This window comes from Marmota monax, unplaced genomic scaffold (genome assembly GCF_021218885.2).
Source record: "Marmota monax isolate L192 unplaced genomic scaffold, Marmota_monax_Labrador192_F-V1.1 WCK01_AAM20220418_F8-fsc00008, whole genome shotgun sequence".
Taxonomy (NCBI): Eukaryota; Metazoa; Chordata; class Mammalia; order Rodentia; family Sciuridae; genus Marmota; species Marmota monax.
In genome coordinates, this window is record NW_026694432.1 from 2655564 (window position 1) to 2682582 (window position 27019).

Genomic DNA, 27019 nt, shown 5'->3' on the forward strand with positions numbered 1-27019 from the left:
GGTTTAAGGAAATAAGATTAACTTCATTAGCAATGCTCCAATATTTAAAATTATCCTCAAAAATTCATGATATAACCCAGGCATCATGGCGCACACCTGTTACCCCAGTGGCTAGAAAGGCTGAGACAGGAGGATCATAAGTTTAAAGCCAGCCTCAGCAACTTAGTGAAGCCCTAAGCAACTTAGTGAGGCCCTATCTCAAAATAAAAAATAAAAAGGGCTGGGGATGAGACTCAGTGGTTAAGCACCCCTGGGTTCAATCGCTGATACAAAAAAAAAAAAAAAAAAACATAAGCACATAATAATTTGTGGATTAAACAGTCAATACCTAATATAGCATTTCTTTCCATACACAAAATAACTTTTAATATTTAAAATATAAATTGATCAATCACACATTGGTTCTTGAGACTGTTTAGCTACCAAGGGTGAGAAAAATCTAAACTGATATGGTCATCTTGATTAAGTGACAATCGAATAGAAGGGATTGAAGGAAGTAAGATCGCCATCATGTAGGAGAAATGGAGTGTACTAAGAAGTTCAGCTGTTTTTTCATTCTTCCTTCAGTGAGTGGTAAAAAGGACAAAAATTAGTTTAAACTGTCCCCTGTTCCAACATTTTACTCCAGTCAGGGACTAAATATCAATTTGAGAGTTTGAGTCTCTAGACTGAAAGAGAGTCTGTTACAGCCAAGTTATACCAAAAAGGGAAAAAAACATATTAAACAACAACAGATTTCTTTAAAAAATCAACAGACTCCTTTTAGGATTTGCTGTTACCCTTTCAATTATTTTTTGACAGCACTTAGCCAAGGATACTTGGAGGAGCAGGTTGTAGAACTTTTGGATGTCTTGCCGGTAATTCCTAAGACAGTTGAGAGAGTTCCATTATAAAAAGAATATAGACAATGAGAGAAATAAAATTAAACATGCAATGATGAAGAATTTTTCAGAATTGAAAGACAAGAAACATCCAATTCAAGAAGCCTCATGAAGATTAACCAGAAAAAGAAGGGTACATTCATATACAGGTTTATTAAAGTACAAATATTAAAAGAAGTCTGAGATAAAGGTTTAAAATAGACAAAGTAAGAGAATGAAAGAAGGAAGGAACAACAAATAAACTTTTTCTTAACAAAAATATAAACTTTAGCAGCAATGAAAACCATGTTTTCATATTTCTTAAGGTAAACAATTTGAAGAACTTCTATGCTGTCTAGTGTGAAATGAAGATGTCTTCAGGGAAAAAAAAAAGAATTTACCTTTAGTTAGATTGTGTGTGTGTGTGTGTGTGTGTGTGAGAGAGAGAGAGAGAGAGAGAGAGAGAGAGAGAGAGAGAGAGAGAGAGAGAGATACAATAATGATTTAAATAGAGAGAGAGAGAGAGAGAGAGATACAATAATGATTTAAATAGAAGGTGTGTCCTAACTCATGCTCTCACCTTTTGGTTATTGTTTCCCTTCCCAGAACAATTCAGGGTAAATAGCTTAAAGGGGCCAATCGTGGCTCCATTTGGTGGAGAAGTTGAACTCAGTTGCCAGTTGTCTCCACCACAGAGTGCACAACACATGGAGATCCGCTGGTTCCGCAACCGCTACACACAACCCATTTACTTGTATGAGAAAGGTAAAATTCTGTATGGAGAAATGACCCCTATGTATGTGGAGCGGACAGAACTCCTGAAAGATGCCATTGAAGAAGGTAAAGTGACCCTCAGGATCTTTAATGTTGATGTTGATGATGATGGGCAGTACCACTGCTTCTTCAGAGATGGAGATTTCTCTGAAGAGGACATCACAGAAGTGAAGGTCACAGGTGAGATGGATCCCTCTGAGGTTTTTATGCATACATGATTCTCAACCCATCTGAGGCTGAGTATTAGAAAAACTCTCAGTGTTTCAGACTATTTCTTTATTACATGATTTCATAAGCAAGTTCAAATTCGTGCATTTAGTTTTTGAACCGGAAAGAGTTCGGGATCAAGAATGAAAACTGTTTCTGTGCAGACAATAACTCTACCAGCAAATACCTTATTTTTATGCCTACATACATTATTAGATTTCTAAAAAATCAACAGATTCATTTTAGTATTTGCTGTAACCCTTTCAATTATTTTTGACAACACTACTAAAAATGTGAACTTACAAGCAACCTATATCTTTACAATAGCCTCCTTAATGATAATTCTTATTCTCACTTCTCTCTAACTCAGTTTACTGACTACTTAGTGCCAGATTAATTTTCCTAAATCTATTTCAGAAAGCCTTTATCTATAATATCCAGTGTCCTCAGTTATATATGGTATAAAAATGGTATATGCACATATAAAGCATTTAAGTCACGCTTCTCACTCTTTAAATTATTCTGATTGACAGAGAAATGCAGGGAAGATGGAGAATTTCGAGCAAACTGAAAGATTCCACAAATGTGAGCACTCAAACGTAGGGCTCCAAGGCCACTAACCTTTAACATCCTTATCAGACATTATATGACATCCAATTCTATAGTCTATATCTGAGCTATTCAATGCTATGTGGCCCTTTAAATTTATATTTAAATTAATTAAAATTAAATAAAATTAAACATACAATTCTGAAATCTCAATTGCCCCATTTCAGGTACTTATCAATTTCCTATAGCACATAGCCACTGTATTAGCACAGATCTAGATTATATTTATTATTGCAGAAAGTTTTATTAAGCAGACCTGCTATGGGGTTACACTTTAAATCTCTACTCATTCTTTCTTTGCCCACACATTTTATCAGTTTTATGCCCCAGGAAATAAGTTAAAATTTTTCATAAGTTTATTTTCTTTAAATGAATATGTATTATATTTCAGTGATACCAGTATATTACCTATTTATGCAAAGCATATTATATGAAAATACCTGTTGCATACAAAGAACATATAAAGTCTCAATTTAAATTGCAAACCTGGGTTAATAATGTTATCGACTATCATTTATCATAATGGTTCAAAACTGATTAGGTATAAAATAGAAGAAAAGATATTAAGTCATAATACCTATGAGTTCTGGAATATTGATTGTTTTTTATTCATTATTATAATCCAAATATTTATGTAAACTCTAAGATTTAGTAAATAACCAGTAAACATTTTTGAATGAAAGAATAAATAAATGAAATAAAAAGGTGTTTCCTCACCTGACTTATTTGAGACAAGATAATCTTGTATATTATAACCCCTCTGCTTGGCTCATATTCCTTCCCTTTTAATTAGCATCTTATGGTATTTAAATCCCCATAGAGTTTTGACTAACAATATATCAAGGGCACTGATATCGAATTGAGGGGGACAGATTTTATTTCTGTTTTGTGTCTTCTTCCCTTCACCTAAAAGTACTATTTTCCCCCTTTATATCCACTCAGCTACAAGCTCAGACACACAGATTCTAGTGCTTCCTTCCAATATTGATGATCTTAGAGTGGAATGTAATTCAGGAGGTTGGTTCCCACAGCCTCAAATGGAATGGAGAGACAGCCAGGGAAAGGTCCTCCCACCTGCATCAAAATCTCACTCACAGGACACAGATAAATTGTTCAACATGAAGATGACCCTTTTTCTCAGCAATACCCACCCTGGGGATGTCACTTGCTACCTTAGAAACCCTCTAACTGGCCAAGAGGAAAAGACAAACATTGTTTTACCAGGTGAGATCTGTGTGTTTGTTCTCCACATGATAGCCATTGTCACATGATATATATACAGAACCAAAAAAAATCAAATTATAGCCCTTGTCACACAATTTATAAACACATAGAAAAATTCAATTGCTTTCTTCACTTGATTTCCAAGATATTACTTCCTCTTAGATTTATCAATCATCTTGCTTTTTGTCTTTCTTATTCTCTTTGCCACATTCATTATTTTTTACTGTTCTCTTGATATTAGAATTCCCAGGGCATAGTTTTTTCAATTTTTACTTTCTCACGAGTATTATTCTGCCTTGTGGCTTTAAATACCATCGATATGATGATGGCTTCTCAAATCACATCTTCTGGCCAGACCTCTCTCCCACTCTGTTCTCATCTCCAACTCAGCATCTCAACATAGGAGTCTAGTAAGTATCTGAAGCTATGTATATAAAAAAATGAAACTCCTGATTTAGTTACTGCCTTCCCTATCACAATTCATAGTTTCAATTTCTCAGAACAACACCCTTAAACTCATCCTTGACTACATTTTTTCTCATATTCTATATAACATCTGTCAAGAAATAATGCTACATCTACCTCTAAAATATATCCAGAGTCTCATCACTTCTTCCCACCTCATCACTGCTGTCCAAGTCAGATACCATCCTCCACTGAGTGAAGTAGTGAAATAGCACCTTAAAAATTTTCTGTTTCTGCTCATATTCACATGGTATATGCTCATCATGCAGACAACAAGACCCATCTCAAACATGAGACATAAAACACCACAATCTTTCAAAATCCTGCAATTGTTCCCCATTGTACTCAGAGCAAAATAACCCACAATATCCTGTATTGCCTGTGTTCCAGTTACCTAGCTGACCTTATCTCTTGGTGTTTTCCTTTGTCCACTTGAGACACATAGACTCCTTGCTGTCCCCGTATATGCAGATAAGCTCCTGCCTTGGGGTCTTCACTCTAGTTGCTCCCTCTTCCTAGAAACATGTAAATCTCACTAACCTCCCTTGTCTCCTTCAAGTCTATGCTAAACTCTCAGCTTCTTAATAAGGACTGCTTTGACAAACCAACCTGAAAAAAATGAAACCTGCTCCCTCCACCTGAGGTCCCCTATCTCCTCACACTTCTTTATTTTTTCATTTATAGTATTATTATTGTCTAACCCACTGCATATCTTAATTATTATACTTATTGTCTCTTATTGCTCTCCCTCTCTAAAAATAAAGGTGGGGATCTTTGTTAGTTTTATAAACTGAGACACATCAACTGCTTCAAATATTGCATTAAAAACCTATGTTTTAAAAAATTATATTAACACAAATATTGGAGAATAAGTTTCAGTTCCAGGAAATACAGACATTTCAGAGACATCTTATGTTTCATTCACTGAATATCAGAATACTTGGAAAGAGTCAATATTCATGATTTTAAAAAATCATTTGTCCTTGTCTGACTAGTGATTAGGCAAAAGTTTGTTTTGACTTCATTGGGTTGCATTGGATTGGTGGGGAGGCTTTTCAGGGTGTAGGATCAGTTCCCGAGCCATGGGGCTCTTAGTCCTATGAATTACATGTATGGAAAGCACCAGCTCAAAATAGCTTTATGCCACACCAAATATTCACAATGGCATATCAGAACTCTTGTCTGACTCTAGAGCAGCCTCCTGGATTTATTTCCTCAAACAGCATTGCAGGACATAATGTGGTGTTCTAGGTGGAAGAGGGTTTTTTCCTCTGGGAAGAAAGACATCAGATTTCCAGACAAAATGGCTGGTGTCATGTTCCATATGCACAAGCTAGTAGGCCAAACCAGATGCTTGTTCAGATGAACAGGAGAGAAGGAAATTTTACATAAACTATGTCTTTGAATGTTTTCAAGAAGAGTAATGCCAGACCCAAAGAGTACATTGGATAATTCAAGGCTGCACATATTCTGATAGACAAGAGGACTAAAGGATTGATTTGGGACTGACCTTATCATGGTCCCTGTAAACCTGTGTTTAAGTATTGGATCAGGTTTAGGGAGAATAGCTTAGCTCTGCCTCTTGTACTCAGAGGGCTCATGAGACTGAATGGATGAGGAGAAATAGAGTGTCCTGTGCTAACCTTTGTGCCAGCTTTACAATAATTCACACCTGGCTCAGCCTCACTCTAGAACTGGTTTTATTTTTCATCCACCCAGTCATAAATACTTCTCCAAACTGGTTTGTATTTAATATTCCACGGTGATGGTATCTTGAGTGGGAACCTGCTTTGTATGAATCATCATTCGTAATTGGGTTGGTCCAACACCCCAAGTTTTCTAAGAAGTAAGATCAGTAACTTTCCAATTCAATTAACTCTTCATTTCTGTTAACTCTCCATTTCTATTAGGGCGGAAAATGTTTCTGCAGATGACAATTTGGTTGGTAATTCTGCTTACATTTCTGATCATATCTATATTCCCTATCATATATATCCATGTTACAACACGAATCAAAGGAAACCGAGAAGGTAAGTTGGTTTGAAGAGTAGGAAAGGCAAAGTGAGAGAACTAAAGATGCATGACCTTTTATTCCCTATTCTGTGCTCAGTACATTCTAAATTCTTGGGTGACCATTTATATATGTGTGCTGCACTCATTCCTTTCTCCTAGATATTTTTCTCTTATTGCTGGAGCTGCTTTCAGTGCTATATATATGAAAGCCTGAGCTTTTTTTTCTATTAGATCATTATAATTATACATACTAATTGGATTCATATTCACAAAATAACACTTTCAAAGAATTTGGTTTAAATCCCCATTCCTGTGCCCTTCCCCGCCCCTCTAATTTTCTCCCCTCTCTTCTATTGATCTTCCTTTTACTCCATTATTTATTTATTTTTATTGAAATTTTCTACATACATATACATGTAGGTGAAATTCTTTTTGGTACACTTACATATGTATATAACATTACATAGTTAAATTCATTACATATTTCTACATTATTCCCTTCTTTCCTCCCTCCTTCTCATTCTTCTTCTACCTTATATCTTTATGATATACTGTCTCCTCCCCTGCCATCTTCTTTCCCTATTTTGATTTAGCTTCCACATATTAGAGAAAATACTTGGCTCTTGATTTTCTCAACCTGCTCTATCTCGTTTATCATGATGTTCTCCATTTTCATTCATTTGCCAGTAACACCATTATTTTATTTATCTTTATGACTGAGTAAAATCCATTGTGTATATATAACACATTTTCTTGATCCGTTCATCTGTTGATGAGCATCTAGATTGATTTTATAATTTAGCTGTTGTGAATTATGCTGCTGTAAACATTGAAATGCCTACGTCTCTATAGTATACTGATTTTTGTTCTTACAGGTATATTCCTGAAATATGAAGGATATAGTGAGGTAGCTGGGACATATGATGGTTCCATTCCTAGTTTTTTTGAGGAGTTTCCACACTGCTTTACATAGTGGTTATACTAATTTGCAGTCTCATCATCAACATTTGAATATACCTATTCCCTTATATCCTCAGTAGATTTATCATTGTCTGTGTTCTTGATAATTGCCATTCTGAGTGGGGTGAAGTGAAATCCTAGTGTAGTTTTGATTTGCATTCCCTAATGCTAAAGATGTTTAACATTTTTTCATGTATTTGTTGGCCATTTGTATTTCTTTTTATGAGAAATGTCTGTTTAGTTGGATTATTTGTGGGTTTTGGCATTGAGTTTTTTATATATGTGAATATTAATCCCCTATCAGGGGATTGGCAAACAATTGTTTTTTTTGGCTGACAAAGATTGCTTTTCCCATTCTGTTGGCTTTCTCTTCACTATCCTAATCATTACCTTTGATGTGCAAAACCATTTTATTTTGATGGCATCTCATTTATTGATTCTTGGTTTTATTTCCTGAGCTTTAGGGGTCTTGTTGAGGTCAGTGCCTCATCTCTTATTATTCCAAATGAATTTAAAGACCGATTTATCTAGTTCTGTGAAAAATGTCATTGGTATTTTGATGGTAATTGCATTGAATGTGTATACCTATTTGATAGAAGAAAACACATGATGAACATTCTAACAGTTGCATGGCTTCTGGTCTACTTCCTAAGCCTTTGATCCATTTTTATTTGACTTTTGTGCAGGGTGAAAGATAGCTAATTTTATTCTTCTATATATAGATATATAATTCCCTTAGTACAATTTGTTAGAAATGTTGTCTTTTCTCCAACATACACTTTTAGCATCCTTATCAAGTATCAGATGTCTGTAAGTATTTGGGTTTGTCTCAATGTCTTCTATCCTCAGTATTCTATTTCATTGGCCTTCATGTCTATTTTGGTATCAGTAACATGCTGTTTTTGTTACTATAGTAGAATTTGAGGTTGGGTATTATGATGCCTCCTGCATCATTTTTCTTGTCTAGAATTGCTTTGGCTATTCTACATCTCTTATTATTCCAAATGAATTTAAAGACCATTTTATCTAGTTCTGTGAAAAATGTCATTGGTATTTTTATGGTAATTGCATTGAATGTGTATACTACTTTTGATAGTACAGCCATTTTGGGCAACATTAATTTTGCCTACCCAAGAACAAGGAAGGCCTTTCCATCTTCTGAGTTCTTTTTTTTATTTCTTTCTTCAGTACTCTGTACTTACCATTGTGAAGTTCTTTTGACTTTTTTGGTTAGATTAATTCCCAGATTTTTTTTAGGTTATTGTGAAAGGAATGTTTTTCCTGATTTCTTTGTCAATTGAATTGTTGTTGGAATACAGAAAAGCTATTGATTTATGAATGTTGATCTTGTATCCTGATTCTTTGCTAAATTTAGTTATCAGCTCTAGAAGTCTTCTAGTTAAATTTTTTGGGGTCTTTTAAATATAGGATCATGTCATCAGAAAACAGTGATAGTTTGATGTCTTCTTTTCTGATTTGTATCCCTTTAATTTCCTTCTCTTGCCTGATTTCTCTGTGAAGAGTTTCAAGAAGTATATTGAATGTAAGTGATGGGAGTGAATATTCTTGCCTTGTTCCTAATTTTAGAGAAAAACTTTTAGTTTTTCTCCATTTAGTATGATGTTGACTTTGGGTTTGTCACATATTTATATTGTTGTGGTAAGTCCCTTCTATCACTAGTTTCCCCAGCGCTTTTAACATGAATATTTGCTATATTTTTATTAAAGGCCTTTTCTACATTTATTTAGATGATCATACAATTTTTATTCTTCTATTTAAATGATGAATTACATTTATTTTTGCATCTGTTGAATCAACATTGTATCCCTTGAATAAAGACTGCTTGATTATGGTGTATTGTCTTCTTAATATGTTTTTGAATGTGGTTTGAAACATTTTTTGAGAATATTTGCATCTATGTTCTTCAGGAATATTGGTTTGTAGTTTTCTTTCCTAGATGTATCTTTATCTGGTTTTGGTGTCAGGGTTATAGTGGCTTCATATGATATATTTGGGGGTGTTCCCTCTCTTTCAATTTAATGGGATAATTTGAGAAAGACCTGAGGAAGATCTGGTAGAATTCTTCTGAAAATCTATCTGGCCCTTGGCTTTTCTTTGTTGGTAATCTTTTAATTGCTGTATCAATTTCATTACTTTATATTGGCTTATTTAGGTTTTTTATATCTTCCTGGTTCAATTTATGCAGGTCATCTGTGTCTAATAATTTGCCAATGTCTTCTAGGTTTTGCAGTTTGGGGGAGTATGTTTTTAAGACAGTTTCTAATGATCCCCTGGATTCAGGAGTATCTGTGGTGATATATCCTTTTTCATGCCTAATTTTATTGATTTGTATCTTCTTTTTCTTTTGGTTATTTTTGGCTAAGGATATGTCAATCCTTATCTTTTCAAAGAGATAACTCATTTCTCTTTTCATCCTGTGTATTTTTTAATAATTTATTTTTTAGTTATAGGTGGACACAATATCTTTATTTAAATTTTTATGTGGTTTTCGATTAGATCATTATAATTATACATATATAATATGTATATGTTATCGAACCCAGTGCCTCATGCATGCTAGGCAAGCGCTCTACCTCTGAGCCACAACCCCAACCCCCTGTGTATTGTTTTTTATTCTTAATTTCTTTAATTTCAATGTGATCTTAATATTTCTTTCCTTCTACTAATTTTGGAATTGGTTTGTTCTTTTTACTCTAAGGCCCTCAGATAGAGTGTAAGTTTATTCGAGATCTATTTTTTTTTTTTAGTGTAGGCACTGAATGCATAATTTTTCCTCATAGTACTCCTTTCATACTCTCCAAGAGATCTTGATATGCTGTATCCTTTTATTACATTGGTTTCTAAGAATTTTTTTACTTCTTCTCAGTTTTTTTATTTGGGCCATTCTTCATTTAAAAGAGTATTGTTGAACCTCCATGTGTTTATGTGGTTTCTGTCATTTTACTTGCTGTTAATTTCTATTTTCATTACATTATGATCCAGTATGAGGCATAGGATTACAAATTTTTTTGTATTTTCTAAGACTTACAGTATGATCTAGAATGTGGTCTATTTTGAAAAAAGATTCCATAAGCTGATGAGAATAAAATAAATTCAGCTCTTTTTGAATGAAATATTCTGTAGATGTCTATTAAGTCCATTTGATTTATAGTATTATTTAGGCTGGATGTCTCTTTATTGATTTTATATTTTTATGACCTATATATTGGTGACAAGTGTATATTGAAATCTCCCAGTATTGTTGTATTGGGGTCTATTTTGGATTTAATGTCAAAGAGTATATTTTTAATGTAATTGAGTGCATTGACATTTGGGACATATATACTATCATTATTTCTTCTTATTAGAGTGTTTCCTTTACCAAGATGTAATGATCCTCTTTGTCTCTTCTAATTAATGTTTGTTTGAAATCAGTTATGTCATGTATGAGAACAGCTACTCCAACTTTTTTTTGAAGTCCATTTGTATGGAATACTTTTTTTCCATCCTTTTACCTTCAGCCTGGTATCCTTACCTATGAGATGAGTATCTTGCAAATAGCATATGGTTTGATATTGTTTTTTGATCTATTCTGATAATATATTTGTTTTACTTGGGAAGTTGAGACCATTTATGTTCACTGTTATTATAGATATAATAACTTGCTGATAGATATGATGTAACTTCCTGCCATGTTTCTTTTTTTGTTATATTTAATTCTCTTGGTTCTCATTTAGATGATTGGTTTTCTATTGATCATTTTAGTTTGTGGATTTGTTTTTAGATTCTTCTGTGTGCAGTTTATCTTTGAGTATTCTTTGTAATATTGGCTTGTTTGTCTTTTATTCTTTTAGTTTATCCTTGTCATGGAAGGGTTTTAATTACCCATCAAATATGAAAGAGAACTTTGCTGGGTATAGCAATCTTGGTTGGCAATTGTTTTCTTTTTAGAGTTTGAAATATCTCATTACATACCCTCCTTGATTTTAGGGTCTGAGTTGAGAAGTCTGAAGTGAGCCTTAATGTTTCCCTCTAAATGTGACCCAATTTGGACACCCAACATGGTGGCCGGCGGGGAGGCAGCATTTTCAGTACCTCCGCATTAACGGGATAAGAGAGACGCATTAATACGCCTAGATTTTTCCTGCTGAGAAATTTCTAGCAAAATTCCACTGAAAGGAGACCTGCCAGGAATTAGTAAGTTTACTGGAGGTGAAAGTTTGCCCCAGACGAGTGAATCTCGGCCACGTGGCGCAGAGGTCCAGTCCCGCCGGCTGCCGGCCGCCCATTGCAGCGAACGTTCAAATGGCCCCCGCCGGCCCGGATCTGTGAATGGCCCCTGCCGGCCCGGCGAACGGCCCTCGCCCGCTCGGCTCAGGCGAACAGCTCCCGCCCGTCCGGCTCTGAGAACGGCCCCCACCAGCCTAGCTTGGCGAACGGCCCCCGCCGGCCGGCGCAGCGAACGGCCCCGCACACCCGGCTCATCTAACGGCCGCCGCCCGCCCGGCTCAGCAGGCCATGTGAAGGGACACTAACCAAGCCTTTATGAAATAGCGAACCAGGAACTAAAACCAGAGATTGAGTCAGACCAGAGACAAGCCAGTCCCACCCCTCCCTTCGGACACTCCGGCTAGGAGCCTGGGGCCCGCCATAGCAGAGAGGTGACATCACCAAAGTTCGGCCAACGAGATTCCTTCCCAGAGGAATCCACTTTAGCAGGATACAAAGGGCAGAGCCACCCCCGCCCCGTGCCTGCAAGGTAGGCGGAACTGCGACCTCCGACAGAAAAGGCCCAGCGGCCCGCGGAGGGGCAGAGCCGCTGCCCGCGCCTGCAAGGTAGGCGGACCTGCTACCAACCGGAAGAACAGGCCCAGCGGACTGCCGGTGTGATAGGCACATTGCCCCAATTGGAGGAGGGGCAGAGCCGCCGCCCGTGCCTGTGAGGGAGACTTTGCAACTATACAAGAGCAATATAAATTTATAGGGGGAAAATTCAATAACACAACAGTTTCATCAAGCAGAAAGAAACACGAACAGTATGAAAAGACAAGGAAAGAAAGGACCACAAGCAATGCAGGTCAACTCAATGATAGAAGAGGTAATATCTGCAGCAGATGGAATGTCAGATAAAGAATTCAGGATATACATGCTTCAGATGACCTGGAGTCTCAAGAAGATATTATACAGCAAAATCAGACAATGAAAGATCACTTCGACAATGAATTACATAAACAAATCCAAGAAGCAAAAGACCAACTATACAGGGAGATAGAGGTTATAAAAAACAAACAAACAGAAATCCTATAAATTCAGGAAGCAATAAACCAACTTAAAAACTCAATTGAGAATACTACCAGCAGAGTAGAACACTTAGAAGATAGAACATCAGATAATGAAGACAAAGTATTTCAACTTGAAAAGAACATAGACAGCTCAGCAAGACTGTTAAGAAACCATGAGCAGAACATCCAAGAAATATGGGATAACATAAAGAGACCAAACTTAAGAGTCATTGGGATACAGGAAGGTATAGAGGTCCAAACCAAAGGAATGAGCAAACTATTCAATGAAATAATACGAGAAAACTTCCCAGACTTGAAGAATGAGACAGAATCCCAAATCCTAGAAGCCTATAGGACGCCGAATGTGCAAAATCATAAGAGATCCACACCTAGACACATTATAATGAAGATGCCCAACATACAGAATAAGGAGAGAATTTTAAAACCTACAAGAGAAAGGAAGCAGATTACATTTAGGGGTAAACCAATCAGGATAACAGCTGATCTTTCAACACAGACTCTGAAATCTAGAAGATCCTGGAATAACATATTTCAAACACTGAAAGAAAATGGGTTCCAACCAAGAATTGTGTATCCAGCGAAATTAAGCTTCAGGATGGAAGATGAAATTAAAACCTTCCACGATAAACAAAAGTTTAAAGAATTCGCAGCTAGAAAACCATCTCTCCAAAAAATCCTCGGCAAAACATTACAGGAAGAGGAAATGGAAAATAACAATGAAAACTAACAGTGGGAGGTAGTACAGTAAAGGGGGGAAAATAATCAAAGAGGAAAACAAACCATGTTTAGAAACATAGATAAACACATATGGCTGGAAGAACAACCCATATCTCAATAATAACCCTAAATGTTTATGGCTTAAACTCACCAATTAAGAGACACAGGCTAGTAGAATGGATCACAAAACAAGACCCAACAATATGCTGCCTACAGGAGACGCATTTGATAGGAAAAGACATACATAGACTGAAGGTGAAAGGTTGGGAAAAAAAATATCACTCATATGGACTTCGGAAACAAGCAGGAGTGTCCATACTCATATCAAATAAAATAGATTTCAAGCCAAAGTTAATCAAAAGGGATAAAGAGGGACACTACATACTGCTCAAGGGAACCATACACCAACAAGACATAACAATCATAAATTTATATGCCCCAAACAATGGTGCAGCTATGTTCATCAAAAAAACTCTTCTCAAGTTCAAGAGTCTAATAGACCACCATACAATAATCATGGGAGACTTCAACACACCTCTCTCACCGCTGGACAGATCTTCCAAACAAAAGTTGAATAAGGAAACTATAGAACTCAATAACACAATTAATAACCTAGACTTAATTGACATATATAGAATACACCACCCAACATCAAGCAGTTACACTTTTTTCTCAGCAGCACATGGATCCTTCTCAAAAATAGATCATATATTATGTCACAGGGCAACTCTTAGAAAATATAAATGAGTAGAGATAATACCATGGATCATATCTGATCATAATGGGATGAAACTGAAAATCAATGATAAAAGAAGGAAGGAAAAATCATGCATCACTTGGAGAATGAACAATAGGTTACTGAATGATCAATGGGTTATAGAAGACATCAAGGAGGAAATTAAAAAATTCTTAGAGATAAATGAAAACACAGACACAACATATCAGAATCTATGGGACACATTGAAAGCAGTTCTAAGAGGAAAATTCATTGCTTGGAGTTCATTCCTTAAAAAAAGAAAAAACCAACAAAAAAATGATCTCATACTTCATCTTAAAGTCCTAGAAAAAGAAGAGTAAAACAACAGCAAAAGAAGTAGAAGGCAAGAAATAATTAAAATCAGAGCTGAAATTAATGAAATCGAAACAAAAGAAATAATTGAAAAAATTGACAAAACTAAAAGTTGGTTCTTTGAAAAAATAAATAAAATCGACAGACCCTTAGCCATGCTAATGAAGAGAAGAAGAGAGAGAACTCAAATTACTAGCATACAGGATGAAAAAGGCAATATCACAACAGACACTTCAGAAATACAGAAGATAATCAGAAATTATTTTGAATCCTTATACTCCAATAAAATAGAAGATAGTGAAGGCATCGATAAATTTCTTAAGTCATATGATCTGCCCAGACTGAGTCAGGAGGATACACACAATTTGAACAGACCAATATCAATGGATGAAATAGAAGAAGCAATCCAAAGACTACCAACCAAGAAAAGCCCAGGACCGGATGGGTATACAGCAGAGTTTTACAAAACCTTTAAAGAGGAACTAATACCAATACTTTTCAAGCTATTTCAGGAAATAGAAAAAGAGGGAGAACTTCCAAATTCATTCTACCAGGCCAACATCACCCTGATTCCTAAACCAGACAAAGACACTTCAAAGAAAGAAAACTACAGACCAATATCTCTAATGAACCTAGATGCAAAAATCCTCAATAAAATTCTGGCAAATTGAATACAAAAACATATCAAAAAAATTGTGCACCATGATCAAGTAGGATTCATCCCTGGGATGCAAGGCTGGTTCAATATACGGAAATCAATAAATGTTATTCACCACATCAATAGACTTAAAAATAAGAACCATATGATCATCTCGATAGTTGCAGAAAAAGCATTCGACAAAGTACAGCATCCCTTTATGTTCAAAACTCTAGAAAAACTAGGGATAACAGGAACATACCTCAATATTGTAAAAGCTATCTATGCTAAGCCTCAGGCTAGCATCATTCTGAATGGAGAAAAATTGAAGGCATTCCCTCTAAAATCTGGAACAAGACAGGGATGCCCGTTCTCACCACTTCTGTTCAACATAGTTCTCAAAACACTGGCCAGAGCTATTAGACAGACGAAAGAAATTAAAGGCACAAAAATAGGAAAAGAAGAACTTAAATTATCACTATTTGCAGGTGACATGATTCTATACCTAGCAGACCCAAAAGGGTCTACAAAGAAACTATTAGAGCTAATAAATGAATTCAGCAAAGTGGCAGGATATAAAATCAACACGCATAAATCAAAGGCATTCCTGTATATCAGCGACAAATCCTCTGATATGGAAATGAGGAAAACCACTTCATTCACAATATCCTCAAAAAAAATAAAATACTTGGGAATCAACCTAACAAAAGAGGTGAAAGACTTATACAATGAAAACTACAGAACCCTAAAGAGAGAAATAGAAGAAGATCTTAGAAGATGAAAAAATACACCCTGTTCATGGATAGGCAGAACTAACATCATCAAAATGGCGATATTACCAAAAGTTCTCTATAGGTTTAATGCAATGCCAATCAAAATCCCAACGGCATTTCTTGTAGAAATAGAGAAAGCAATCATGAAATTCATATGGAAAAATAAAAGACCCAGAATAGCAAAAACAACTCTAAGCAGGAAGTGTGAATCAGGTGGTATAGCTATACCAGACCTCAAACTATACTACAGAGCAATAGTAACAAAAACAGCATGGTACTGGTACCAAAACAGGAGGGTGGACCAATGGTACAGAATAGAGGACACAGAAACCAATCCACAAAACTACAACTATCTTATATTTGATAAAGGGGCTAAAAGCATTAAATGGAGGAAGGATAGCATCTTCAACAAATGGTGCTGGGAAAACTGGAAATCCATATGCAACACAATGAAACTGAATCCCTTTCTCTCGCCATGCACAAAAGTTAACTCAAAATGGATCAAGGAGCTTGATATCAAATCAGAGACTCGCCGTCTGATAGAAGAAAAAGTTGGCTACGATCTACATACGGTGGGGTCGGGCTCCAAATTCCTCAATAGGACACCCATAACACAAAAGTTAATAACTAGAATCAGCAAATGGGACTTACTCAAACTAAAAAGTTTTTTTCTCAGCAAAAGAAACAATAAGAGAGGTAAATAGGGAGCCTACATCCTGGGAACAAATCTTTACTCCTCACACTTCAGATAGAGCCCTAATATCCAGAGTATACAAAGAACTCAAAAAATTAAACAATAAGATAACAAATAACCCAATCAACAAATGGGCCAAGGACCTGAACAGACACTTCTCAGAGGAGGACATACAATCAATCAATAAGTACATGAAAAAATGCTCACCATCTCTAGCAGTCAGAGAAATGCAAATCAAAACCACCCTAAGATACCATCTCACTCCAGTAAGATTGGCAGCCATTATGAAGTCAAACAACAACAACAACAAAAAAAGTGCTGGCGAGGATGTGGGGAAAAGGGTACACTTGTACATTGCTGGTGGGACTGCAAATTGGTGCAGCCAATTTGGAAAGCAGTATGGAGATTTCTTGGAAAGCTGGGAATGGAACCACCATTTGACCCAGCTATTCCCCTTCTCGGTCTATTCCCTAAAGACCTAAAAAGAGCATGCTACAGGGACACTGCTACATCGATGTTCATAGCAGCACAATTCACAATAGCAAGACTGTGGAACCAACCTAGATGCCCTTCAATAGATGAATGGATAAAAAAATGTGGCATTTATACACAATGGAGTATTACTCTGCATTAAAAAATGACAAAATCATAGAATTTGCAGGGAAATGGATGGCATTAGAACAGATTATGCTAAGTGAAGCTAGCCAATCCCTAAAAAACAAATGCCAAATGCTTTCTTTGATATAAGGAGAGTAACTAAGAACAGAGTTGGGAGGAAGAGCATGAGAAGAAGATTAACATTAAACAGGGGTGAGAAGTGGGAGGGAAAAGGAAAGAGAAGGGAAATTGCGTGGAAATGGAAGGAAACCCTCATGGTTATACAAAATTACATACAAGAGGAAGTGAGGGGAAAGGGGAAAAAAACAAGGGGGAGAAATGAATTACAGTAGATGGGGTAGAGAGAGAAGATGGGAGGGGAGGGGATGGGGGATACTAGAGGATAGGAAAGGCAGCAGAATACAACAGACACTAATATAGCAATACGTAAAACAGTGGATGTGTAACCGATGTGATGCTGCAATCTGTATACGGGGTAAACATGGGAGTTCATCACCCACTTGAATCAAAGTGTGAAATATGATATGTCAAGAACTATGTAATGTTTTGAACAACCAACAATAAAAATTAAGGGAAAAAATGTGACCCAATTTTTCTCTCTTGCAGCTTTTATTTTTTTCCTTATTTTCTGTGTTAAGTATTTTGGTTCTGGTGTGTCTTGGATAAATTCCCTTCTGTTAAAATCTAGGTGGGGTGGTTGTCTATCTCCTTTCTGATGTGGGGAAGTTTTCTCTATCTAATTGAAAATGTACTTCATGCCTTTAGCTTGTATCTCCTTTTTCTCTTTTACCCCAATGATTTTCAGGTTTAGTCTCTTGATGTTGTTCCAAAGTTCTTGTATATTTTGATCATATTCTATTATTTTTTCCTTCATTGTATTTTGTGTATTCAAATCCATATACCCTGTCCTCAAGACTAAGTGTTCGGTCTTCAAGTGCTGAAGTTCTTTGTCACACAATCTAATATGTTAGTGACGCTTTCAAGTGAATTTTTATTTGATTCATTGTGTCTTTCATTTCCAGGAGTTCTGATTGATTTCTTTTCAATATTTCTATTTCTTTATTGAAATGATCTTTTATTTCTTATATTTGCTTTCATAATTCATTCCTTAGATCTTCTTTCTCATTGAAAATTTTGATCCTTAGTGAGATATATATATAAAATCTTCCTCTGGAATTTCCTCCAATTCCATTTCTATGGGATCTTTTGGGGAGAATTGTGAATTTTGATGGGGGATTTGTTTGTGTGTTTCCTCGTATCATCTGGGGTCCTGGACTTGTGCGACAATTGAGGTGGGTTCCCCTTCCTGTTTCAGGTGTATTTTTGTTTTTTATATTTGAGTAGATGTATAGGTTGGAGACCTAAGGTTTCTCCCTGGTTGTTCCTCCTTGCGGCATGGCTTTTGGTTCGTGTTTTCATCTTCCCAATTCTTTGAGTTAAATAAATGTTTAGGCTCTGTTCTGCATTTCTCCCCAATTCCTGGATTTTCTGTTTATGTTTTTACCTGCTCTTTTAGACTAAACTCTATTATTTGATTCAAATAGATAACTTTTTCCACCACTCTATCTGTGGGGCTTGGGGAAAATCCATACACCAGAAAGCCACAAATTCACAACTTTAACTCCAGTTAGTTGCTATTGCACAAAACTGTTTTAGCTCATCTATTTATTGACAGTATTCAAGTTTCAAGAATTTTTTTATTATTTCCCTGCTTCATTACACCTTTTAACACATTTCCTTTTTCAAAATCACATATATGCTTCTGTATATCTTACATTTTATTGATCTTTCTAATTCCACATATGTTGTTCCAGATAGCTGTTCAGAGATTGTTGTCAAAGATCTTTCTAAATTGACCTTTACCAAGAAGATTACCTCCAATTATACAACTGTTTCCTACTGACATAATTTGAGCTCCTAACATTTTATTTGTCTTTATCTAGAAAGTGTTTTTGAATCCCTTCAAGTGGAACATTTTCAAGGGAGCAAAGTTAATTCCATAGTAATAATTATCATCATAAGACACAGTTTATTGACTTTTTAACTACTGAGAAACCCTATTCCAAGCACTTTACAGTATTTAAACTCTATATTGAATTAATAAATATTAATGTATTTAACCTCTATAATGAATTTTGAACTAAATGTTATTATTATCACCATTGATAAAACGAGGCATTTAAAATTGAAATTGTGGAGCTGATATGATAGAAAATGGGCAGGGGTGGGGAGAATAGAAGTACCTTGGATTAGACAAAGAGGAATAAAAGGAAGGGAGGGAGAATGGGAATAAGAAAGATAATAGAATGAACCAGACATTACATTCTCATGTGCATATATGATTACATGACCAATGTAATTCTACATCATGTACAACCACAGGAAGGAGAAGTTTTATATATATATATATATATATATATATATATATATATATATATATATGAATTCTACTGTCACATATAACTAATAAGAACAAAAAATGGTAGAAAATAATATTGAATATAAGCCATAGGGACACTTATATTCTACATTTTAAACACTAAGTTAAACTGTTGCTTTAACTCTCTAGCAGAGGAATGGGCCCACCCATGGTAGTAACCCTCACAGCATGAAATAACTTCATGGAGAGAAGAGATAGCTGAATGATACTAGCAAGATATGTGCTAAATAAGATGTCAACTATTATGTTGTCTAAAGACCCTCTTACTCATGATATTCTTGTACATAGATATTTTATGATCCCTTAGGCAGTTCAGAGGTTTCCAGAGCTATTCTCCTCCAAGCCTCTTTCAGAAAGAATGATAATAATGATGATAATTCCATCTCTTGCTCTCTAATGAAACCAATTGATGGGCTAAAGGGAATAAGGATGAGTTGCTTTCTTCCAGACCTGTTTAGCCACAGCCCAAATGTCCTATCCTAAAAACAGCTCTGCTTCTTGTTCCTATCATCAACAGCTCTCTGACAGTCCTGTTCTAAATGAAAATTTGAAAATTGTATCAAAGCATAGCTCTTGTTTTCCAAATCCAAAGTACTTACCCATCAACAACCAGTGATTATTAACATTTTTCTTCTTCAGGTAGATGCTGCAGCAAGAATTCTCAGTTAGTGGTCAAAATTATCATCATTTCTTCATTAGTTGTAAACATCATACTCGGTACCTGTTTGAGTATATATCAAAAAGGTATGTGGAATCAAAGGTATGGAAACTTTTGTAATTATCTCCTTTACCAAATGCCCAGTCACTGCTAAGACACTTAGCCAAAGGGGAGTGATACTTATTTTAACTACAGGAACAAGAGACCCTTGGACCAGATGTCACAGGGTTTGGAGGATTCCAACCTCATTGATTTTATAGGCTTAATGATACAATACAAATTGTTGAGGCTTCTCCTCCTAGAGGAAGAATTTCTTCAATTTAATAGTGTTATTTTTGCCCAAACTCAAGCCATCATCATTTTACCAAATGTTACTCTAATTCTTTCTATAATTTTCTCCTAGAAGAAGGAGTATTTCTCTATATATTAAGGGTTTTAGGTCACAGATTTATTTCAGATATTGTTGCAAAGCAAAGGACCTTCTCAAAATGATCCATTACTACATAAGAATTTTGTTTAATGTCAGGGTGTGCTGGACACCTAAAACTGATCCTTCTCCTCTTTGGTTCTCTTTGAGAGTGAAATTAAAATGGTAATTATGCAAGTCTTGGAACAGTTGAAGTCAACATTTGAAACACACCCTTTATATTACCTTTGCAGTCCCATGGAAATTGTATATACAAGATAATGATTAGTGAGATAAAGTAATTTTTTATAATAAGTTATGGTAAAAAATCATAATGCAGATGTCATGCAGTAGGGCTGGATTCTTTATAGGATTTTAAAATTTTTCTCCAGTGGAATAAAGACACAAATATTCCTTTGTAATTGATATGACATTTTGTTTATCCATTTATCCTCCAATGGATGATTGGGTTGTTTCATGTTTTAGCACTTAATGCCAAATGCTACTATGAACATAGTCATACAAATAGCTCTTCTAGATCCTGTTTTTAATATTTTGAGGTATATACACTGAAAGAACAAACAAGGAGAAAATGCCCATTTATTGAGGAACAGCTCTGCTTATTTATAGAGCTGGGGGTGGTTTTACAGTTATGACAGTTTAACAGTTTAATGGTTTGACAGTTGGCATGGGGTGCTTTCTGATTGGTGGGTAAGGATGATGTGAGCCAGCAGGGCTAGTCTGATTGGTGGGTAAGGATCATGTGAGCCAGCAGGTCTAATCTGATTGGTGGGAAAGGATCATGTGAGCCAGCAGGGCTCACCATTGGACGGCTCTTCTCGGGGGGATGGGGAAGTTAGTCTTTGGAGCTGGGGTGACTCCCAACATACACAGAAATGAATATTTTGGATCCTATTATTAATATATTTTTCTTAGGAATTGTCATACTACTAAGTGCTATAATAGTTACATTTGATGCATGAAAGTAATTTCTAATAGGCATAGCTATACAGTAATGAAACACATCACTTGATTGTTGGTGATGGTGCTGCCATCACAAAAACAATTACCTATATTATGAGCTGTAGATTTCTTCATTACAGAATCACCTAGAAACGACACTTTAAGTTTCTGAGTATTCTATTCCACCATATCCCTTATAAGGTCCTAGGGCTCTGAGGACTAGATAAAGAAGATAAGGCATAATGTGCCCATCTTTCCTTAAGACTCTGGCCAGCAAGAGCAAGTACCATGGTGCTTGAGTAGAATAGGTATTAACCTCTTCCAGCTTTAGCCTTAATGTGATCATCTTTAGAATCATCCATGTAGCCCAACCTCCTTCTCCCTGACTCATATAAATTCAGAAAGTATGGAATAATATTAATCTGAAAAGTAAATCCACCCTAAATATTTAATCCAGCACTCCTTACTGAGATGCATTCTTCCTAATTCTTGCATCTCTCCCCAGTCCCTGCTTCAGATCCACTATTTGAAATGAATGCTGTCTGGATCTGTGATATGATCATGATCCTGTGTATTCTGATGGTCTTCATCACCATGATCATTTCCCTTATTTACTTCAAAGTGAAAGGTAAATGGAATAGGAAATTCATAAAGCATGGTTCCTCCAACTGATGGCTAGAAGCATCAGTTCAGAAGCATGGACTCTCTGATCCTCATCTTAAAAATTGGAGAAAGGAATGAAGACCTCTGACCTATGTAAGGACTTGTGGATTGTATCCTTTTTGAGGTTTCTGGGGGTTCTACCCATCTTCTACGAGTTTCTCAGAATCCATTGACAGTCTCAACTCTGATTACACAATTATGACCCCTTTCCCAGAGAAACCTGGAAGGCCCAGCATTGTTTCATCCAGTCTCTGAAATTCCTGTATACTGAGCTCTTTGAAAGACTCACATGATTTCTTCTCATTTTATATTCAAGTTAGAACTGAACATTTAAAATCATATTTTTCTCTTTCAGAAACATGTAAGTGTCCATAGGTGTAAGACCAGAAACATTTTTGAAACTATAAAGGGCATAAATCTTTGAAACATTTTTTTGCCCTAACTTGGGCAAAAAAAAAAAAAAACTGACTCTACTGCACATGTAAATTCTCCTGAAAATAGAAGGAAAGATAGAACTAGTAACCCATGAAGGAAAATTTTAATACTTGATTCTTGTGTCCTACCAAAGTCCTACAATCTTTAAAAGTTCTATTAAAAATATTTACATGACATATATCAAAGTATATGACTTTATTATACTCAGCTTTGCCTCTTAAATAATAATACAAATCTATGGTGAGTTATTATGCACAATACAGAGAAAATATTTTTGTTTTTGTTTAAGTAAAAAAAAGAAAGAAAAGAAAAGAAAAAGAAATTGTCTTCTGTGTTTTCAACTAAAACTGCATCTACTGGCTTTTGGTTTTCTCTAAGCCACCTTCTGAGAACAGCCAGGTGTTGAGTTTGTTAGTCAGGTAGAACAAGCCAAATGACAATCCCAGTCAAGATGTTATTCACTATTGCAGCATTATAAGAAAGATGCTAAGAAGAAATGTAGTACTGTCTTTCCATACATTATAGTTTGGATCTAGAATGTCCCCAAAAGCTCATGTGTGGAAAGCATTCTCTCTCTCTCTCTCTCTCTCTCTCTCTCTCTCTCTCTCTCTCTCTCTCTCTCTCTCTCTCTCTCTCTCTCTCTCTCTCTTCCCCACTCCATAAGCTGAGAAGCTTTCCATTGCCACACCTCTCCATCATGATGTTCTGCCTTTTGACCTACTGCAAGGGAGTTAGCTGACCATAGACTGAATCTCTGAAACCATGGGCCCAAAATAATCTCTTCCTCCTTTAAGTTTTCTTTTCAGGTATTTTAAAATATCTTTTTAGTTGTCAATGGACGTTTATTTTATTTATTGATATGTGGTGCTGAGAATTGAGCCCAGTGCCTCCACATGCTAGGCAATTGCTCTGCCACTGAGCCACAACCCCAGCCCATCTTTTCAGGTATTTTGATCGCAGGGATGAAAAGCTGATTAACATGGTGCTGTTCTTTTTCCCTCCTAGACCAATACTTGAGCAAGGGGCAGGTGATGTGTGGCACAATTGAGGGAAAGTCTCATTACAAAGGGTTTTTGCCATTTGTGGGTTAGGAGCAGGGATGAGGGTATACAGGGAAGGGCTAGGAATGGAAATGTATTAAGTCAGAATGGAGAAGGTCTTACTGAAGATGTTCCATAAAATACAAGGCCTCAGCAGAGATGATTGAAAATTGTCTCCGCTGAGAACCCCAATAAAGAGGCCTCTAAAAGGAGGTTCCTGGACCACATATGTCAATGAGTATGACTGCCTGAGGGTGAGGAACTGAGTCCTTGACTACAACTGCCTCCAGAAATGTCAAGGCTCTTGCTGGCTAACAGCTTTTCCCCACAAGGGTTGCTAGGCAAATTCTTTGTAATTTCCACATAGTGGGACGTACAGGATCACACATAGGATTTGGGGCAGGGGTCAGACTTCTCATTACATTGTCAATGCAAACCCCTCCCCCCCCACACACACACACATTTAGATGAAACAAATGCAGAGATGAGTGTTTATTTGCAAAATACAAATTTGTACTCCTTATGAGTTTCTGCCACTAATATAAACAACCTAGTTATTATCATTTGCATTCACAGGAATGGGTTAATGATAAAGAGGAGGCTACAGCCAATATTTTTTCTGTTCAAGTCACACTTAACTATTGACCCAATGGGGGGTAGCAGAGTTGATTTAGCCATTTAAATGTTTTTTTCAATTTTGCTTTTTTATTTTTCCCAGAATTCTGTGGGGGGAAAAAGGTTAAAACAATGCATCTAAACTAGAGATTACACAATTCAGTGTACTTACAGACCAAATCATTGTTTTTCTCACCGTTATTTTTAGGTTCTTCTAATGGGTCTCATATTGGTAATATTATAGAATTTCATAACAAGAACTTCATGATAGTATGATCAAAATTGAAAGTGATCATAATTGACTGCAAATTGAAATCCCCTTAGCCACAAAATTTTTGCTTAAATAAACATAAAATTCTTCTTCCCAGGTCTGCTGTGCAGGGTGAACAGCCCCCCAACTCTGGACTGGTCATTGTATTGAGACTGTGATCATCAGGCGCAGCCTTGACTTGCTGCTGGGCTTCTACTTCCTCTTCCACATCCCCATCACTCTGTTTTTGGACCTGCATGCAGGTGGTGCTGCCACAAGAATTCTACTGGGTTATGTTTAGAAACCTGCTAACTTGGTATACTAAATAGTTCAAAGACCCTCTGATACAGAGCACCCCAGTATGCTTTAAGTCCTTCATGTTTTGTGAGCTTTTGTTTCAGCTGCCTTCTTTCCCATTGCAACATACACTTTCTTCAAAGGAAATTGCAAGTATATCCACATGCTTGTAATCATCTACTCAGTTCACATCCTAACAACATTAATTCCAATTCTCTCCACATTTCTATTTGGGGATTTCTCCAAAGCCAGTAGTTTCAAAGGACTAGGTTCTGAGACTTTCCGTGAATGAATAACCTCATAGCCATCTATACCCCTACATTCTCATTCCCCTCATACTTCTGGTTTTCATGTTGAAAAACCCCCACTATGAGGTAAAAAAAAGAAAAAATTAGGGAAACAACCACAGACCCAGGGAAGGATTCATGGGGCAATTGCCCTTCTTGACCCAATACAAGCAAAATTACTCTGAACCCATGTCTTCAGTAGCATTTGAAACACCAACAGCACTGCATAAGAGCAAGACAGTGACAAGTTACATCAAACTCTTAATCTTCCAAGGGCACTGGGATAAACAGATTGATCTGGGGGGCAAAGAAGTGGGGCTATCATAGGAAAGTCATGCCAAATACTTTACCAGGTGACTAAGTTCCATTGCAGAATTTCTAAAAGCAGGACCAGACCAGAAACTGGGTAAGATTCCTCAAAATATGGCCTGCTTGACTCATTCATGAGGCATCTGATCCACAGCATATACACATGACTAAACCTTTGACTCACAATTCACTATAGCTTATCACCAATCCAAAAAATAGTGGAGTGTTTCAGGCCATTCAAATTAGAAATTGTGTCTCTTTAATATTTATTAAAAACTATGTTTTCTTGGCCCTACCTCTACCCCTTGGAGAAAAAAAAGGAAAATATTATGCTGAAGAGGTTTAAACTTGTTCTCCTTAAGATTCAGCCTCAGCATGACTTGTCAAACAGGTTAAACTGGAAGGTGTTTATTTTTTAAACAGGTCATCCCAAGAGATTTCAAGTCACCTTGTTCATCTTATTTCGAAATCTTAGTCATCCATATTTTTAAAGACCATCTGAGGAAATTACCTTCACTCTGAAGGCTGGCATCTAAAGACTGTTCTGGAAGTGTGCTCCCTAATGGACAACTTCATCCTTTCTGACACAGTCTGGTCATTCCCATCCTGTTCAGGGGTGGAGTTAGCTGGGTGTGACAAGCCCAATTTGTACATGTCAGGTCTCTTCATGTTAATTCCATTAGTGTCCTCCAAATCTACTTGAGGCCAACACTAAAGAGGGAAAACACAAAAACAGGTCCCAGCCAACTCTGTTTTTTTCATTTTTGTTCACAAGCCATATTGATCTAACCATTGGTACCATCTGACTTGGATGCATCTAGTCCAAATAAAGTCAGCTACTGACCAAAAAAAAAAAAACAAAAAAAAACAAATATAAAACTGCAATATCAAATCGATTTTATTTCTAAAAGGTTTTTTTGGTGTTTGTTTATTTTGGTTTGGTTTTAGTAGTTGCATTCTCTGCACTTATTCTCTGTTCCCTCTCATTGGATGAGAAAGTTGATTATTTCAATTCCATATTTCTAATATTTCATGATTTTTCCAAGTTTCGTAAGCCAAAAAGATGAAAAAAAAAAAGAATAGCATTACCTTAGATTAGGTAGAGGGAAGTGAAAGGAGGGGAAGGCAGGGGACGTGGGATATGAAAGATAGTAGAATGAAACAGACATTAATACTGTATGTATGTATGTGACTGTATGACCAATGTGATTCTACAATATGTATACTCAGAAAAATGAAAAATTATATCCCATCTATGTATGATATATCAAAGTATATAACTGCATTCTACTGTCATGTATAACTAATTAAAACAAATAAAAAAAAATTTAAAGATGTAAAAGATATTTAGAAAAACTGAAAAAAAAAATGCAAAGACCCTAACTAGGTAAATTCTGATATGTCTTATGATATAAACACCAATTTTATTTTGCAATAGTCTTTCCTAAATAAAGCACAACAGACAGAAATTTACTATTATCTGAGTTTTGAGGATTTATAGAGAGAGAAAGAGACAGAGACAGAGGTAGACATGCAGAATATCTTTTAGATATAATTTCAATAATATATGCATTTACTTTAGTTATGAAGAAATAATATGCAAGTTAAATCAAGCTTTTCTCTGGGACACATTTATTCCTTGCAGGCTTCCTTCCAGCAGATATTTTTAAGCTAAGGAATTCAAGTTAATCCATTTAGAAATTAAAGTTGGGTGGTTTTTTTTTTTGTAGCTT

General features: G+C 36.0%; 1 protein-coding gene and 1 pseudogene across 4 annotated transcripts in view; both read left to right on the plus strand.

Moving 5' to 3' along the window:
* LOC124075319 (putative selection and upkeep of intraepithelial T-cells protein 1 homolog) overlaps positions 1-26165 on the plus strand; it is a 47687-nt gene extending 21522 nt beyond the window's left edge. Inside the window, exons 3-8 of one of the 4 annotated variants that reach the window (XM_058570777.1) lie at positions 1467-1814; positions 3393-3674; positions 6050-6169; positions 20003-20107; positions 21896-22018; positions 24512-26165. In XM_058570777.1, coding sequence (XP_058426760.1) covers positions 1467-1814; positions 3393-3674; positions 6050-6169; positions 20003-20107; positions 21896-22018; positions 24512-24564 — 1031 coding nt within the window. In that variant the 3' untranslated portion in view covers positions 24565-26165. Of the gene's footprint in view, positions 1-1466; positions 1815-3392; positions 3675-6049; positions 6170-20002; positions 20124-21895; positions 22019-24511 lie in introns of all 4 variants that reach the window. The other 3 variants (XM_058570779.1, XM_058570778.1, XM_058570780.1) reach the window with 3 other exon arrangements.
* Positions 24578-26165, plus strand: LOC124075320 (sigma intracellular receptor 2-like; annotated as a pseudogene).
* Positions 26166-27019: the final 854 nt, after the last annotated feature.